The sequence below is a fragment of the Neovison vison genome, chromosome 4 (assembly GCF_020171115.1).
Source record: "Neovison vison isolate M4711 chromosome 4, ASM_NN_V1, whole genome shotgun sequence".
Taxonomy (NCBI): domain Eukaryota; kingdom Metazoa; phylum Chordata; class Mammalia; order Carnivora; family Mustelidae; genus Neogale; species Neogale vison.
In genome coordinates this window covers 160,686,799-160,705,845 of record NC_058094.1, presented here as the reverse complement: position 1 = coordinate 160,705,845, position 19,047 = coordinate 160,686,799, and the positions used below count along the sequence as shown (strand labels likewise).

The 19,047-nt window shown below is 34.1% G+C and overlaps 1 protein-coding gene across 1 annotated transcript in view; it reads right to left on the bottom strand.

Moving 5' to 3' along the window:
* VPS50 (VPS50 subunit of EARP/GARPII complex) overlaps positions 1 to 19,047 on the bottom strand; it is a 128,700-nt gene that overhangs the window by 79,924 nt on the left and 29,729 nt on the right. The window contains exons 10-12 of the mRNA XM_044246030.1: positions 11,820 to 11,862; positions 10,287 to 10,385; positions 8,807 to 8,947 (exon numbers count right to left, since the gene is read on the bottom strand). Coding sequence (XP_044101965.1) covers positions 8,807 to 8,947; positions 10,287 to 10,385; positions 11,820 to 11,862 — 283 coding nt within the window. The remainder of the gene's footprint in view (positions 1 to 8,806; positions 8,948 to 10,286; positions 10,386 to 11,819; positions 11,863 to 19,047) is intronic.

Sequence of the window (19,047 nt, the reverse complement as noted above, 5' to 3'; positions counted from 1 at the left end):
TCTCTGAAGCTTTAAACACTAGGACTCAGGGCAGCTTGGTGGCTTAGTTGGTTAGCATCTGCCTTTGGCTCAGGTCATGATCCCAAGTCCTGGGATCGAGCCCCATTGGATTCCCTGCTCAGAAGGAAGCCTGCTTCTCCCTCTCCTCCCCACTCATGTTCTCTATCACCATTTCTGTCTCCCTCTCAAATAAGTGAATAAAATCTTTTAAAATAAATAAAATTTTTAAAAAACACTGTGATTCTCCAAAGACAATAAGCTATAGCAAAACTTACCTTGTACCAAACTAGATCCATTCATGATTTAAAAACACAATCATTTCATGGTTAAAAAAAAAAAAGTCACTCTCATTTCCCAGACCCTTTATCATTAATACTAAAATTACATATACCCACGAAATCGTATTTATCTGTAATAATATAAATGATGCTAACTTGGAACTAAGTGACTAGCACTTTGTGAAACTGCTTGTGAAGTGCTAAACTGTGAAACAGAAGGGTCTCCTTTAAACCACTGAAACTAAGTAAGTAACTAAGTAACTTTCACCTTGGAACTAAGGAGCAAAATTCCTTGGGAAGTGCTAAACTGTGAAACAGAAGGGTCTCCTTTAACCCATTCTTAGGTTTTTCCAAATTGATGTTAAGTGGCCTGAATCAAATAGACAGCTTAATACTATAAAATAAGCAAAGCAGGTATAATAAGAACACATCATTTACCTTTCCCAAATTACAACTGAAAAAATGTTGTGAACCCCTAAACTGAGATTATCACCAAAAAGGGGGCAGTATTAAAATGTAAAAACCATCAAATTAAAAATAGGGTTTCTTGGGATGCCTGGGTGGTTCAGTTAAGCATCAGCCTTTGGCTCAGGTCATGATCAGAGGGTCCTGGGATCAAGCCTCATGTCAGGCCTCAGGCCCGCTCTCTGCTCAGTGGGGAGCCTGCTTCTCCCTCTCCTTCTGCCCCTGCTCGTCCTCTCTCTCTCTCTCTCTCACTCTCCCTCTCTCTCTCTCAAGTAAATAAATAAATAATATATATATTTTAAAAAATAGGGTTTCTTGACAGATCTCAAGAATGGCTTTCTACCCGTAAGTTCTTTTTTGTTTCTGCTGGCAGTGCATGCCATGCTCTAAAAAAAGGTTGGTTCTTTAACATTTACTCCCAACCCTCCCCTACAACACACAGACACACACACACAGCCCAGCAATCTACATTACACTGACAGGGTCTTAGACATGGGCAGCCCAGGTGCCTTGCCACACCTGAGCCAGTTTCAAGTAACCAAGAAACCCTTCCATTTCCACCCAAAGAGGGAAGACTGGATACCCAGATAACTACAGCCCAAAGCATGCACTCCAGAGGCACTGAGTCCCAGAAAACGCTGAAAACAACCAAATCTGCATACTGAAAATCCACTTAAACCAAGCCAGACAACCTATAGTTCCTTTCACCTGCCCACGCTCTCCTCCTCTTTTGTCATTGCTCAGGTTATTTCCTAACAAGCCCCAGGACCCAGCCACACCCACTGCACCTGTTGAAATCCAAGACCTTCAGAACTTGCAGGCTCCTCTTAACAATAAGATACAATTTTGCCTTCTTAGATCCCTTAAAGAACTGTGTTGACCCCAATAACACTTTATGTTGTTTGAACTTTCACACTTGAACAATCATAATTAACGTGACACCTTACTGGGTTGGAAATTCTGTAAACCTTATCTATCCTTGTTGAGCTGAAACGATTACTTGATTAACAAATGCTGAGTGATGATAAGGGAACTGGTTTATGCTTAGCAAGTCAGACTATTAAGAAAATGGAGTCTTGTGTCCTATGCCAGTATCCATGAAAGGGTAAGGGGCAAGCTTGTCAGTTTCTAAGTAGGATAAATTTCAGACCCTTCACAGCTCTTGATAATCCAAAGAGTAAATAACAGAGAAAACTGTTCCTTATCTATGTTTCGATCATTAAGTTTTGAATTTTAAAATATTACCAAAACCTAGGTTTTTTTTTTAATCTTAAATATACAGAAATCAATATATATTCACATATATGAAAATACATGAGTGGTGGTGGTACAAATATGTGATAATAAATCTGACAGCTTTATTGTTTGGAGTATTCTAAAACTGACCTGAGGAAGCAACTCAAGGAAATGTATAGTATTACTCTTCTAACTGAAAAGACTTCTCTCATTGAACAAATGTTCAAATTTGTACCTTCCAATAAGAGAAAAGGTCTACTTACCTATCCAACAAATCAACCAAATTAACCCAACAATCAAATAAATGTCCCAATTTAATTTCCTTCACATCCTAAATATGCCTGAGTGAGAAACAATATAAATTATTCTTGATATGCTACCTTCTGGTATCTGACAATTAAGCTAATAAATACAAAATAATCAGCATTCATGTGTACAGGGAAAGGGATAAAAGCAGACATTGCTGATGAGGAGTATAAATTAAAATACAATTTCTAGAGGGCAATTTTGGAAAAATGAACCAAAAGCCCTATAAATGCAAAGTCTTCAACAATGCAATTTTATTTCTCATCACTTATCCTAAATAAAGACGTGTGCAAAGACTTAGCTTTAAGAATATTTACTACAGTGTTGTTCATAATGACAAAAGCTAGAAATAAAATAAGTATCTAAGAATAGGAAACTGGTTAATTAATCCACGGGATCTTATACTGAAATACTATAAAACTATTAAAAGTTATGTGGGTAGCATATTTACTGAAATGAAAAATTATAACATAGAAAGTGGGGAAAAAATGTTATAAAAAAAACTGTGTGGACAGCATAATCCTACTTTTAAAAGCTATTTGCTTACATACACATTAAAAGAACCAGCTTTGCATGCATAAATACTAATTTTTATTTTCTTTTTGCTTATGTATATTTTTCTATAATTAGTGTTTTACTTGTATGATTTCAAATATGTATATTTTTAAGAGTAAACATGTTAATTAACGACTGCTTAATTTGTGCAACTACTTATATAATCCACATTCTAACTCCATAAAGACTCCAAATAATATAAGAACATACAAATACCAGACTAGTTTAAGTCAGAAAACAGTCAGCAAAAGGATAAAGAGGCAGTTAATTCTATAGAGAAGTAAAAATATGATTGTTTGATGAGAGATAGTATATTCTTCATTACAGAAAAAACTCTGAGAATTTAGGAATAGAAACATGCTTTTAACCAAAAAGAGGAATTTGTTTTTAGGTTTCTATATGAACATCAAAATAAGCTATATCTTTTTTTTTTTTTAAGATTTTATTTATTTATTTGACAGAGAGAGACAGAGATCACAAGTAGCAGAGAGGCAGAGAGAGAGAGAGGGGGAAGCAGGCTCCCCGCTAAGCAGAGAGCCCAACGCAGGGCTCAATCCCAGGACCCCGGGATCATGACTGGAGCCGAAGGCAGACGCCTAACCAACTGAGCCACCCAAGCACCCCAATAAACTATATCTTTAACAGAGATCTTACTAAAGAGATTTACTAACCCTCAAAAAAACTGACATTGAATTCAGCATCAAGAGATATTACTTATAAGAAAATTTTAAAGCTTAGAAGAATGAAATGTTAGGCCAGCAGTCAGTTTGTCTTTCTGTGATGTATGCACATAAAGCAACTGTAAAAGTACATGGCATAGGGGTGCCTGGGTGGCTCAGTCAGTAGAGTGTCCAAGTCTTTATTTCGGCTCAAGGTATGATCTCAGGGTTGTGAGATCGAGCCCCAGGTCAGGCTCCATGTTTGGCACAGAGTCTGCTTGAGATTCTCTCTCTCTGCCCCTCCATTCCACAGCCTCCCTACCTCCCCCCGCCCTGCTCCGCTTGTGCTCTCTTAAATAAAATCTTCTTAAAAAGAAGCACATGGCACACAAAAAGGGTACAATGTTGGTTTTCTTTCCCTCATACTTAAATTTAAACTGTGTCAACACCACACCAATTAGAGACAAAAAGGGCAATCCAATTTACGCAAGAAACATTTACTAAACACTTCCCATGTGCCAGACTCTGAGAAAACACATACTGAAATGATATCAAGAAGTTTTTTCAGGGCATCTGGGTGGCTCAGTCAGTTAAGTGGCTGTCTTCTGCTCAGGTTATGATCCCAGGTGGAATCCAGCCTGAATAGAGCTCCCTGTTCAGTGGGAGGCTTGCTTCTCCTTCTCCCATTCCCCCCTGCTTGTGTTCCCTCTCTCTCTGTCTCTCTCTCCCTTGTCAAATAAATAAATAAAATCTTTTTTTAAAAAAAGCTTTTTAAAAAAAAAAGCTCCGCTTTTCACTAAAGTTACTACTACATCATGAAGTTCATTTCAAAAACAGAACTCAAAACTCATTAAGCTCATTTGGAAATGAAAACCTGAAAAATGGTTGGGAAAATTTCAGCCAGCTTTAGCCAGCTCTATTATCATAAAATTAATCAATAACATTCCAATTAACATCTTAATATAAGCTTCCCCAGGAAATCCAACAGCCTGCAAAAGATAGTAAAAAAATTTTTTTTTAAATTGGTGCATACTTCATAAACTTTTAAGTAACCTACAAAAAGTTCCTCTACAAGGTCACTAAATAAAGAGCATCCACTTGGTGTCTGCAAATCTCTCCATAGACTGATATCAATATGTAGGGAGGGGGACATCGATGTAAATGCAATCATGAACAAAGCTTACTTTTTTTAAGTAAATAAAATCACCACTAAGCCCCTTTACATTGGCCCTTTCCAGAAATGAATGAGTTTTAATTCTCATTTGAAGATTTTCCTAATTATCATTTAATTGAGCTTCAAAAAATTTGTACACATTTTTAAAAGAGCCTAAATTAATGATCTAACAACTGTACACCAATACCTTCAAGAAAAACAGGAAAACCAGACTGAAAAACTATAAAAAGAAAAACTGTGCTTCTAATTAAATCATTCAGAAAACATTGTTTAGTAAGGAAAGTAAAGTAATTACATTCAATTACAAAATAATTCCAAAAAGCTCAAAGCCAACTAATCTTTTAAACGCAGAGCAATGGCTGACAGGACACAAATGGCAGAAATCTCCTAATGGGACAGGATGCTGCTGTCCTTAAGAACTCTGAAGTTCTTGATTTACCAGAGTAAACAGGAACAGAACGCTAATTTTGCCCCAGATTTCTTTGTAAAAGAATATCAAAAAACTTTAGTTCAATTTCATTCTAGTCCACTTAGTAATAGATGGGTATGAGTGGTTTAAAATAATACTATGAACAAGGGCAAGCAGATGATTAGATTGCTTCATTTCCAATCTCTTTCCATTTAAAGGAAACACAATTGTTCCCATTTACAGGAACTCCATCCCTCTCTGAGCTCTGATGAGTATACTAGTTCATGTATTTCATTCTTTTTAATGTTATATTTAAGCTCTATCTCTGATTAAGGACTTCCTTCAAAATATTGCTATTATATAGAGAAAACCAACTTCCCAAATGCCTAAACTCTTTTCTCATTTCTAAAATCTACCAGTCAACACCTTATACACATCTCCTAAGGGCTCTTGCTTCTTTCTTATCTGACATTCCATTGCCACATGTACTCTCCCAATAACGCATCCTCCATAAGTATTCTCAGTTACTTTTAACCAGAGCTGAAATGATTCCCAATTGTCACATACTGAAAAATCAAGAACTTTACATTCTAATACAATGCTCCTTCACAACTCATCCCTGAGCTGTGCCAAACCAGATCCTTTGTATGTGTTCTCACCAGGAAAACGTATTTCATTTCCTTTCATCAGTTTATTTATTAAATTTCTAAGGGCTGCTTCCATTTTCCTCTCCTGAGATAATCGTCTTCCTTTATAGAACTCAGTTACAAAAAGGTTACATCTTTTCAACAAACTAACTAAGAAATAAACAAATCTGATGAGAAATAATTTCTTCCTAATTTTCCCTGGCCTAAACATCCCAAAGAGGATTCAATATTATAAAACAAATTAAAACTTGAGTTAGGTTTCAAGGAGATATCCACATCCCCGTCTGCCTGTGGCAGCACTGACTTAAATACTTCTAAGAAGCCTGGGGTAATTTCTGAACTTCTTTAATTTTATTGAGAATTATGCAGAGAAAACAGGCCGCCATAAAACACATCATATTCTTCACCTCACTATTCAGCTCTCCTAAGTCTGTTCTCTCAACATAAAGAGCCCACCATACCTAATTCTGTTAAATCTTTTCCTCAAAAGAAATTCCTCCACGAAGTCATTGTCAACATTTGCTACTCTTCTCACCTCTTCAAAACTCCACCAATGAATGTTTTAGCACACCTTGAATATAAACCAGAAGTGTCCAAGTGCATTCGATGAAAAATAACATACATTCTGGCTGTTCTGGGGCGGGGGGTTCTATGACTCAGCTCTAGTATACTAATAAATCACTCGTTTCCTTAATTTAATTATATATAGCTCACTACTATCACACATAGATGGATAATTTTATAAAGAATTACCAGATGTTTCTTGGAGTCATTTTAACAAGCATTAACTCAAAATAAAATCAATAAAGATAAACCCTTTGTTATCTGACCATTTAAATATACATACAGCTACTTCAGTAGTCAGCTTTAAGAAAAACAATGAAAGAAATTAAAAAAAAAAACGGTGGTAAACACTTTAAGCAGGAATTTTTGTTCATAAACATTTGTAATTACAACTTCCGGCTCTGTATTACATAAATGTACAGAGGACTTTCTCAAGAAACAGGAGCACGAATATGTCTTTGACTTTTAAAAACACATAAAAGTTTAATGGTAACAAAGGACACTACCCACATACACAAACACACACCAGATTTAACCAAAGAAGATTGAAAGACAAAAGTCATTTGTTTAAAATGTTTGTTTCAATTATTAAAAGTCATTTTCTGCTTAACAGAGAAATCACTAACTTGTAATAAACTGCTTTACTTTTTTTTATTTCTATTTTTTTAAAGATTTTATGTATTTATTTGACACAGAGAGAGAGAGAGAGAGAGAGAGTGAGGAACACAAGCAGGGTGAGTGGGAGAGGGAGAAGCAGGTTTCCCGCTAAGCAGCGAGCCTGATGCGGAGCTTGATCCCAGGACCCCAGGATCATGACCTGAGCAGAAGGCAGCTGCCTAACTGACTGAGCCACTCGGGCGACCCTTGCTTTACCATTTAATAAAACCATCTCTTCATGACAGCAACACTAACTAAATAAAAAAATGAAATTGATTGCTTACATATTTAATTTAAAATATATACTATCAACCTAATTTCTTAGGTTGATATAAATAAGATATGTATATATATAAATAAGAAGAATAACATTTCAAAATCATTGAAATTTAACAAATGATGGCTATACTTAAAACTGGATATTCAAAAATGGAATTATAAAACTATATCCCACTTTAAGTTAATAATCATTAAATTTATTAAAGAGTCCTCGTGATATATGAAATGATTTTTAAAAGACATTTTTTAGCTATATTAACAATCATCCACTGCCATTATTAACTTAATCCTTCATCTATCATATATAATCACATCCTGAATATTTACTGTAACTCAAGTAAGATCCTAGATTCTCTAGATCCCAATGAACATATAACCTATACTTTTGACAAACTCACTAAAGAATGAAAAGTAGCTTAATTTTATACTAATTCTTGGACATAATTACAGTAGAAAATAGGTATCTACTTTCTAGAACTATTCTTTTCTGAGTTGATGTTACAAATCATTCAAGAATGCCTCCAGTGAGAGACACAAAACATTCTTGAACTAGAATTAAAGAGACCAAGGTCAACAATGACCACCACATTGTCAAATCAAGTGATCAATTCTGTAATAATCACCATATGCAGACTCTCAGAAGCAAGTGACATAGGTTTACAGTCAATTCTTCTTGAAATACTTCCTTCTGTAGGCTGTTCCATCTCCTAGTCCTCCCCTCCCCCACTAGCTGCTTTCTTTCTCTGACCCTTCTTCTAGTCTCACCTCCTTACCTAATCCCTGAATGTCACAAGGTCCAAGTGCCCCATGGCTCCTTTATTTACACTCCTTTTCCCAGTCTTCTTATCAAGTATCACGGTTTTAAGTACAATTAGATTCTGATGACTCTATCACTTCAGTTCTCATCTCCCTAAGTTCTTTTATCCAACTGCCTCCACAAGTCCCCATGAACATTCATAGTTATCAAACAGAATTCACGACCCTCCAATACAAATCTGTCTTCTTTGTAAACACAAATGACACCACTCACTGTTCTCCCAGTTGTTCATCATTCTCTTTTCCTCACACCCTACATCAATCCATCAATAGGACCAATTCTAGAACAGAGCCCAACTCAGTTCACTTTTCACCTGTGGTTATATTTCCTACAGACCTCTGTTTCTTTAAGAATGAAAAGAAATTGGTTACAGATCCTGACAGAAACAGCATTTATACACATGGAAAGACTGATGGGAAGTGTATACAGGAAACCAGCTAAGATGATTGCTTAGAAGTACCTTAGATGCAATCACAGTAGAGAATTAAGAGCCCAAAAGAAAAGGATAAAAGAAGCTATGACAGAGTAAAGAGTCCATTTAGAAGCAACTGCACTCCATCAATCTGTACCATCTCATCACTTGTGTGACTGAATCTTCCATTATGAGAAAAAGAACAATATGGGAGGAAAAAAAGACTTTTGGCAAACACATTTCTTTTTTATTTCAGTAGCATCCTCAAATAATAGATGCTATGAAAAATGGAATATGAATTTAAAACTAAAAGAGAGGCAATATGATCAGAATTAAATTACTACATACAGTACAGAGATCCTTATATTGCAGCTTTTGGAATTTTGTATCTGTGTTTCCTGAACATAGTTCCACATAACCAAGAACAACTTGAAACACAGTATTATGAATGGCTTGAGTGAAGTGCATGTGAAGTTGATCCATTGCTGTCTGTGGAAAGAAAAAAATATATATAATTTCGTATTATTAAAATTAATGTATTCAAAGGATTTGAAAAACATAGGAAAAAAATCTTTATAGATTATAGATACTATAGATATAACACAAAGATCACTATTATTCACCATGAACACTGTTCTGTTGCTTTGTATTTATGACTGGTATCCATCCTGCTCTTTTTTAGACATGTCATATAATCACACCTTTGGATCCCCTCTGCCAGCATTCCCTTACATTGTTCAGGATGCTTCTCAATAGTTACCTTCTCAGAGAACCCTTTCCTGACTACCCTGTACAAATTGGGACCTTCCATGTCTCTATCCATTTACCCTGATATGTTATTTTTTTATGGGACTTGTTACAACCCAACACCCTGTCCACTTATTTCTTTAATGTTTGCTTCCCTTACTAGAAGATAAAATAGATGAGGGCCCATATCAAGGTGCCTGGAGCAATGCACACGTTAGGGGCTACTAAATATTTAAGGAGTAAAATAATTAGTCTAATAAGGGTAATTAGAAGTTATAATCGTATCTTCAAAGGTCTTTGAACATGTCCAAAATTACCAAGTGTCTATCATCTTGTAATATCTCCTTGGTAGCTTAAGACATACAAATTAATTAAGTACAGTAAACAACCAAATTTCTTTATTCAGACTTTAAAATGTAAACAGAGTTTCAATGGTTTGGTAAATTCTTAGATCTCCATCTAAGACAGGAGACCATTAAAGGGAAGAAAACATTTACATCTATCACTTTTAGCTGTTTTATAGATAAATGCACATGCAGAAGGTACAATTAACTACAAACAATGACCCTTGTTGCAAATTTTTCAAGGAATTCCTTGAGCACTAAAAGAATGTAAAACCAAGGAAGTAGTGACATCATTCGGAGAGCAAGAGAATCCTTTGAAAAATCTGATAAATGAAATGGAGCTGTTTTCAGATAAACATACTTCACAAAAGTTTACATACCACTTTGAGGGAAACAGGCTGGCCCATCTCAGAACCATGAAGCTCCACATTAAGAAATTCTCAGGATCAGGAGCTAAAGTAAAAGACTACACATCCCTTCCAACTGAATTATCTTATAATAACACTTTTAAAGAAAAACTACATAAAAGTGTGCAAACACTAAGCCTGACAAATACTTTCATAGCTCAAAACAAATTTCTATCATGTTTTAATCACACTCCATACACAGAACCTATATTCATATGGCATAAAAATTTACTTTGTTAAATATTACATTAGTAATATTCAGACTTGAGCACTCCTAAAGATCAACAGATTCCTGATTAAGAAAAAAGTAAACATTCTTTCAAAACTAACCTGTGTTTTTCCAAGAAGTCGATAAGCCTGCTGAACCTTGGTGTAATGGTTAATGTCAAAATTCTTGCAGATTTTGGAAAGAGCAACATCCAACTGTTCCTATGGAATTAAAACAAGAGGCAAGAGGCAGTTAAGGAATTCTGTTTTCAAGGCAATGATTAGAAAGTATTAAGACTAATTTTTCATTATTAATTAATATCTAAAGACACTTACTATGACACTAAATTTAATAGTCAAAAACAAATTTAAATAAAAAATACAAATAAATTGTAATTCTCATGTATTACCAACTGTAACCAAGTTTACTAAGATGCCATTAATACCTGAGTAATCTAAAGACCCATGCCTAGTGCTTCAAGGGACACAAAATAAGTATAATAGTTACTAAAAGAATTTTATTTATTTTTACTTTTTTCCTCAAGGATCTGCTAAAATCTTACAATTACACAAACTGAATTTGTAGAACAATTAAAAAATAATAAGTCCTTCTATAATCACTGAAAAACTAATTCTCAACAAAACTGCATTGACCTTAAAAGAACATACCTCAAGCTATGTACTTTTATATATAATTGCACCAACTTTGTCTAAGGATTTCTATTTCAGTGATTTCGTTTCAAAATAATGATTGTCTACCTAAGTACCAAATAATATTGTATATTGAGAGTAAAGAAATATTGAGCTTTCAAAAGTTAAGTCCTCAATATTCAAGAGATTATTTACTTACAGGATTTTCAAAGCATTATCTTTGTGTTTATCAAATAAATTACCATTCTTACAATTAGTAAATGATCGCATTTATGATGAAAACCTACTGTCACAAAAGTTGTTTGAAAGTCCAGCCTCAATTTTTATAATTACTCTCATCAGGAAAATGAAAAAATAAAATACCAGAAATTAACAAATAATTCTTATTACATTTATTAAAATGAATACCCTGCTTTGCAAAGATTGCCAAGGAAAGAGATGAATTCTAAATAAATGTAAGAGGAAAAGCAAGACTTCCTGCTCATAATGACATATCTTTTCCTTTCCATTTCTATATTTTTGATGAACTGTATAAAATATTGTAAGGGCTTGGAATTTAGGAGGGTTCATCAGCCAATAATTATTCTTATATAAATTAACCCACTGAAATAAAAAAGTTAATAATAAAGTAATTAATAAATGGTAAATATTTTGGTTATAATTTACATGAAAAAATATCTATGACTAACAGTTTTGGGATCTTTCTGGATATGATATCTTCAGATACAAAATATTTTCAGATCCCATAAAGATAACAATAAAACCAATAATAAATAGTAAATATAATAAGTAATGAAACTCAATAATAAAGCCAAAAGTATTATTGAGTTTACAAGTAGATTAACATTAACTCAACCATGCACAGATATCCCAAATAAAAAAACAAAGTGTTGTGATCTAGAGCGCCAGTAATCCACACAAAAATCAAAACACAAGATGTATATGAACTATTCTCTTTTCTCTGAAAAGAGAAAACCACTTAACTTACGATGTAATCCTTCTTACCTCAATTTGTTCTAAAGTATCTTGAAGCTTTGAATTCAATTCACTGTTAAATAAAACAGTTAGATGTGACCATCTTTAAAAGAGACAAACTAAGTGCTCAATAAATAAATACTAGCTAAATAAATAATTCATAAATTCACAGATGAATAGCATGAGCAGTAAGATATGCTGATTCTACAGACAGTGCAATAAAGCCAGAAAAATAAAAAGTAGAGAAAAATAAGAGTCTTAACTAGCAGCAACAGAACCGTATAGGTAGAAACTCCTAAAGAGTTGATAGATAAAAACTAAGAATTCAAGAATTCAAAATTAATAACAAGTTTTAAAGGTTAAAAAGTATAGTATAGATAAAAGGTAAAATTTTAAAAGTGAAATCAATTTCTATGTACTAGGAACAAACAATTAGACAATGAAATTTTTAAAATAGCATTTCAAAAAACCAAATACCTAGGAAAAAATCTAATAAGAAATAGGCAAATATAAAACTGAGCTAAAATAGAGAAGACTGAAATACATGAAGATCTATATTGTGGAAACAAACTATAACCTACAATATCATTAAGATATCAGTTCTCCCAAAAATGATTTTCTAGAATAAATGAAATTTTAATTAAAATTCCAGCAGGTTTTTCTTTCTTTTTCTTTCTTTGGGTGTATGAAAACTGTAAAGCTGCTTCTAAAATGTATGTGGAAACTCAAATGATTAAGAATAGGCAGGAATATCTTGAAGAACAGTGTTGGAGGAGATACACTAAAATAAGTAAAGGTTATAAAGACAGCATGGTTCAATCAGAAGAATTCATAAATCGATCAAGAGAACAAGAATAAAAATAAAGGGCAAAGGCTTGAACAGATACTTGACAAAGGAGATAGCTGACTGGCCAATTAACATACAATAGGCACCCCAAGTAGGCATTTAGAAAATGCAACTGAAACTATAGTAAAACAACATAACAAACAACCAGAATGGCTAAAAATATTTTTTACAAATTAAAAAAAATGACATCAACAAATGTTGGCAACGATGCAGAACAAATGGAACACTGAATTCAATGTCGGAGGAAGGGGAAACTGATAAAATCTCTTTGAAAGGCTGTAACATCTACTGAAACTCAACATCCATTTACTCTGTATTCCAGGAGTCCTAGACACATATCTTACAGAAATACATACACAAACTTTGCAGCGCTACTTGTAACAGGCAAAACTTAAAGCAACACAACTGTCTATGAATAATTAAATGGATAAAGTATGATATATTTAGATGATGAAATACTACAGCAATGAAAATGTATCACCGGAGATTACTCTAGTAAAAACTGAGAGTGAGCACAACTATGGACTTTGACAATCAATAATATAGGTTTGATATCTTATCAGAAAAATTAAGGTCTCTAACCAGGATTTATGCCTGAAAAATAGCCACAGCCACAGACATAGGTTAAGGGAATACTATAGGCAAGCCTGAGCTTCTCCTTTGGGAAAAAAAAAAAAAAAAGATTCTGGGACAATTTCTGTTCAAAGAATAATGAATGAATGAATGAATGAAATGAGACTTAAAGGCCCCAAAATAATACACCAAAAGTGAATGTCATGATAAGTACCTTGGCACTTAGAATTTAAAAAGTTCCTCAGCTCCCCCACATTCCCCCCAAATCAGTATCTTCTCCTGCAGTTGTTCTTTCTCCCACATTCTCTCTCTTTTGATTCCTGTCATCCCCACCCATTCAATCTAAGCTGGAAATCTCTAGGTCATCTTTAATTCTTCCCTCTCTTCATGTGTTATTTGATAAGTGAATCCTATTTCTACCATTTCAGTATTTCTCATATTTGCCTATGCTTCTCCTTTCTCAATTGTATAAACTAACTCTAGCATGATCACCTTTTGCGGGAATTATCTTAATGGTTTCCTAATGAATCTCTGCACATAATACCCACACCCACCCTTCAATCCATCATCCATTTATTTGACAAACACCATCAACCTACTATATACCAAATATTGTACAACATCCTCCAAAAAGCTCTCAGGGATAGGTCTGAGCAGGGGTCTCAATATTCCGTTTGACCTGGCAGACACAGTTTTTCCTCTAGCTTATACATGAAAGGCTTCAGGCAAGGCCTGATCAGTCCTGTGGGGGCCTGAACATTTTCTGCTATCTCACATCTGCCAGCTTTGTGTAAGTTACCTGCCTGGTCCCTACAGAAATCTGAGTTTGCAGCTCCTTAATTAAAGCAGAAATAAATTCATATTAATCCACTACTTTACAGCCTTTGGTGCCTCCCCCAATAAACCAAAGATTAAGCCCCAAATTAGTATGGCATGTAAGATTCTTAACAGTGACATGAAAAATGAACTTGCCCTTCACTTTTCAGTGCCTACATTTTAGTCATGTGGACTATGGGCAATTCCCCTAAGAACTCCAGACCTTAACACCCCTGTTCTTATACATAACGTTAATAAGAACTAGAACATACTTTCTCTTCTTCCCACTCACAAATGCCTATCTGTCTTTTCAGGCCCGTCCCAATGTCATCTTTTCTGGGAAGTCTTCCCCTGTTGACTGTTCATTCAGTTTCTCGATGCTCTATTTCCAGCATCCTACATGATAGAAGGGAGTACCTGTGACTGTCTCCCAAGCAGAGATGGTGGCTTATTCTCCACGATTCCCCAGGACTAACTAAACTCACTGCCTGATTCACTGCTCAATCAAATTTATGATTCAAACAAAAAGGGTAAAATTTCCCCATCACATTCCGTTAGCTCCTGTTTTCTACCTCAACAAATAAAACGACAGAGATAGAAAAAGAGAGCATGTTCTAGAAAAGAAAGAACAGCACTGAACTCTCGGTCTACAGGTGCCTTAGCAAGAAGAAAAGAGAAATAAGCAGTTCCACTCCTCTATCACAGAGGGCTCAGAAGTTCACCTAAGGCTGAAGACACAGATACAGAGAGGCAAGAATACCTGGAATAGTAACTAGGTTAGAACTGGTAACTATATTCTTAAGGTAGTATCTTGAGTTCGGTGGAAAAAGAAATATATCTAAGCTCATTCACAGTTGAGAGTAATGATTTCCTCAACTCCTCAATTGGAAAAAATGGGCTTAAGTGTTAATAAAATTATCATAAGTCTGGATGGTTTCACTGCTTCTATTATTTATGGTTAAAATGACTCTATATCCTCCTATGCATTAAGAGTTAAAGAAAACATAGTAACATAAATAGTATATACAGTATTTTTTTTTAAGATTTTATTTATCTGACAGAGAGAGTACAAGCAGGGGGATCAGTAGAAGGAAAGGGAGAAGAAAGCTCCTAGCCAAGCAGGGAGTCCAATGTGGGCTCATCCCAGGACCCTGGGGTCATAACCTAAGCCGAGGGCAGATGCTTAACCATCTGAGGCACCCAGGGGCCCCAACAGTATGTATATTTTAAATATAAAATCTGTAAATCAAACATTTTGACTTTAAAATGCTTTCAAGGGGTGCCTGGGTGGCTTAGTCAGTTAAGCATCCAACTCTTGATTTTGGCTCAGGTCATGATTTCAGGGTTTTAAGGTCAAGTCCTGTGTCAGACCCCATGCTGGGCATGGAGCCTACTGAAGATTCTCTTTCCCTCCCCCACCTCTCTCTCCCTCCTTAAAAAAAAAAATGCTTTCAAAATCTACAACTGCATTTTGACAATTTACTACTAATTGAAAATACATATTTTAAAATTATGTGATTAAGGAGTGTATATTTTAAGTGTACAACCTTCAAGGAAAGCTTTAGCCATCATTTAGAAACATGAATTCAAGTCATTTCAGTCAATTAATCGAAGTATGCTAAAAGGATATACTCATAAACATTTGGATAAATAAAAGCTACATTATGGTAAAAAAAATTAAAATTACCAGTTCTAAGATGGAAGGCTAAAAGCTAATAAAGGTTATCTGCAAGCTGAATAGAATGAAGCAAACAATTTTGGGGGGCATTTTTACCATCACTACAGAAGATATTAAATATAAGATATCCAAAAATAACTAATATTATTCTTTTAAATAGCTGATCTAGGACATATGCACTCATAAAATGAGTCCTGGAAAGGCTGCATATAAATCAGAATTTTGTACCAATTTGGCAATACAGAAAAGCAACACGGTACAGAAGTAATTACCATCTTAATGATCTTTACCTGGTCTGTTATTAATGAGTCATATGATGTAAGTTTCTTAATATTCCTGCGCACTAGTTTCCTATACAAAAGTGTCCTAGATCCAAAGGGTTGCTTCCCACTCTAAAGTTTCAAGATCCCATTACATGCTAAACATCAGTTACCCAATTACTACATCTTTGTATATGATTTAGTAGAGTGCCAAAACTTATAAAATTAGCTTAAGTAAAATTTATACTTGCAAGTTTATATGGTATGTCCTTTGCCCCTGGATATTCCGGGTATTTAGATCAGAGATCTGTTCCAGTGGCAGAGAGTTTATTAACATTCTTCAGAGAAAACCTGACTTTCAAACACTGTGAAGCTAAACCCCAATAGTGAGATACTATGAAATGTCCACATGGTCCTTCAAACTATGTTCAGACTGGAAAAGAACTCCTGAAATCACTCTGAATCTACCCAGATCTCTGTCCTCACTCTGTTCAAAAATCAGAGTCCACTACTAAAAACACTACAGATGTTCAAAACATCTCCAAACTTTATGAATTCAATTCTAGAGCAGAGATCAGGCCCAGGAACCAAATCTAGCCAATAGCCTATGTTTCTAAATAAAATTTTACTGGAACACAGCCACATGAATTACTTATATATTGTCTATAGCTGCTTTCAGACCACAAGGGCAGAGCTGAACAGTTGCAAGTGACACCTGATGGCCCACAAAGCTTAAAATATTTATTATCTGGCTCTATAAAAACAAAGTCTGCCTATCCTGTGCTAAAGCTGAGCAGACCTTTCAGTTGGTCAACTGATCAAAGTTAAAACTAGAATATATCGATGTGTGTGTGCATGTCTGTTCACAGGTCTATTGAATGTTTTAAGTACAATTGTATAACCACACTTCATTTATCCATTCCTGATTTAGACCCCAAATCTTCTCATTTGAGTGGAGCTTTAACTTCTTGGTTTTATAGGAGCCAAAATCACACACAAATTGTGTATTGTATCAAGTTTCAGTTTCTCTGTGATAAGGTAGGAACTTAAAGACAAATGCAAAACAATCCAAATGCCAAATCACATTTAGTCACCTATATCCCCCAATTTTTATGAGTTGTCTCATCTACTTTCAAAAACCTGTTTCATTTCATTAGTTTATTTACTTAAACAACATAAATTTGGTAACAAATATAACTGGTAGAAAGAGGTTTAGGGAAAAAAAGTACAATTAACTCAGCTACTAGAGTAGAGGAATAAAAACCGGCCTCCTAAAAAAAAAAAAAAAAAAAAAAAACCGGCCTCCTAGCCATGAACTTCCACTGTTACTACATTATCAGACAGTATAGTGTAACAGTGGTTAAGAGCAACAAACTCTGCGTTCCAGGGACTGAAGTTTAAATCCTGATTCTCCCACTTATTTTACAAAGCATCAATTTCCCCATCGATAAAATCGAGAAAATAATAATAGCTCTGTGGAATATTTTGTCAATACCAAATAAGAAAAGGCAAGGGAAATGATTAGTACAGTGCTTGACACATAGAAAAGTCCAAAACTGTTAAAATATTTTTATTTTTTATTAACATTATTTTTATATTTATATTTTATAAATACATATACACATTATATATAACACATATATAATATATATAACATGATATATGTTATATATAAATATATAAATTTATATATAATAAACATAATTTATATCATATTTATTATATTTTTATTAACATTTAAAAATGTTATCACAACCATCGTCACTAGCACCACCATCATGATTCAATTTTTAAAAGCTAAAAAATAAAGCGTTAGTGAAAAAAACCTTATTAAAATCTAAGTTAGAATTACTGTACAGTTGATGCTGTCAAAGCTAACACTGCCTAGCTTCTATTCACACTCTTAAACATGTCAATATTTCTGTTTCTGTAGGGGTATAAGAAGCAAGCCATTCACAGCATGAACATTTCTGATGGTCTTTTGTTTATATACTCTGTGTTCTTAGCTGGCCTATTATCTCACTGTCCTGCCTGTTAACTGCCTGTTATAATAAGCTCCTAGAGAACAAATACATTTCAAAAGCTCTTAGTAGAACAAGAAACACAGCATCTCATGCAGATAAGGATTAAATAATACCTCATTCTTGTCTCATCATCTAGGAGTAAAGAATCTAACACAGATCACTTTCCTACACAACTGGTGAAATTTCAGAACACCAAATAAAGAGAAAAATCCTTAAAGTTCCTAAAAAAAAAAAAGAAAGAAAGAAAAGGCACTCTTCAAGAGGAAAACATCTGACCCTGTCCGACAACTGAGCAATGCATTCCATTTTCTAAGGAAAAATTAGTTTTTCTTTCAATCATGCATATGGACTAAATTAACATCATTTCAAAGTCTGAAAATTGATTTCCCACATATTCCATATCAAAAAAAAATTCTTAAAGGGATAACTGTAACAAAACTCAACAAAACAAGACAAAGGGATATATAAAAAAGGAAACATAGAAATGATAGTAATTGAAAGAGGTAAAAAAATGTTCAACAAATAACAAAAACACCAAACACCAATGGATTTTGATTTTCTGTAGAGACAAAAGATTACTTTTTTTTTATAAGTCCATTCACTCTACTTAGTCCTGCAGATAATATTTATATAATCATGATACAATACAATTTCTATTATGTTAATTTTTCTGGAAGTAAACTACTGAGAAAACACAGAAGATTTAATTATAGCTGCAAAAATAATATAAATGTTATAAATTTGACCAAGTAAAAATAAGAGTTTCACTAAAATATCCTATAAGACAGAGAAGTAAAAGAAAGTATACCAAATTCCTATCTCTTATTGATATTTTAAGAGGAGGAGTAAACAGAGAATCAACAACTGTATAAAGTCATGAATCAGGAAAAAGATATTTTAACATAGAATTTTAAATTATAATGAAATCTACTGGGAAAAAATCCTAATAAGCTATATAAGCAGTTTACTCCAGGGAGTAGGAAAGAGAATGGTCAGTAAGGCAGAAAGAAACCTTTACCTTTTGTTTAAATATTGTGTTTTGCCACCAGTAGATTTTACT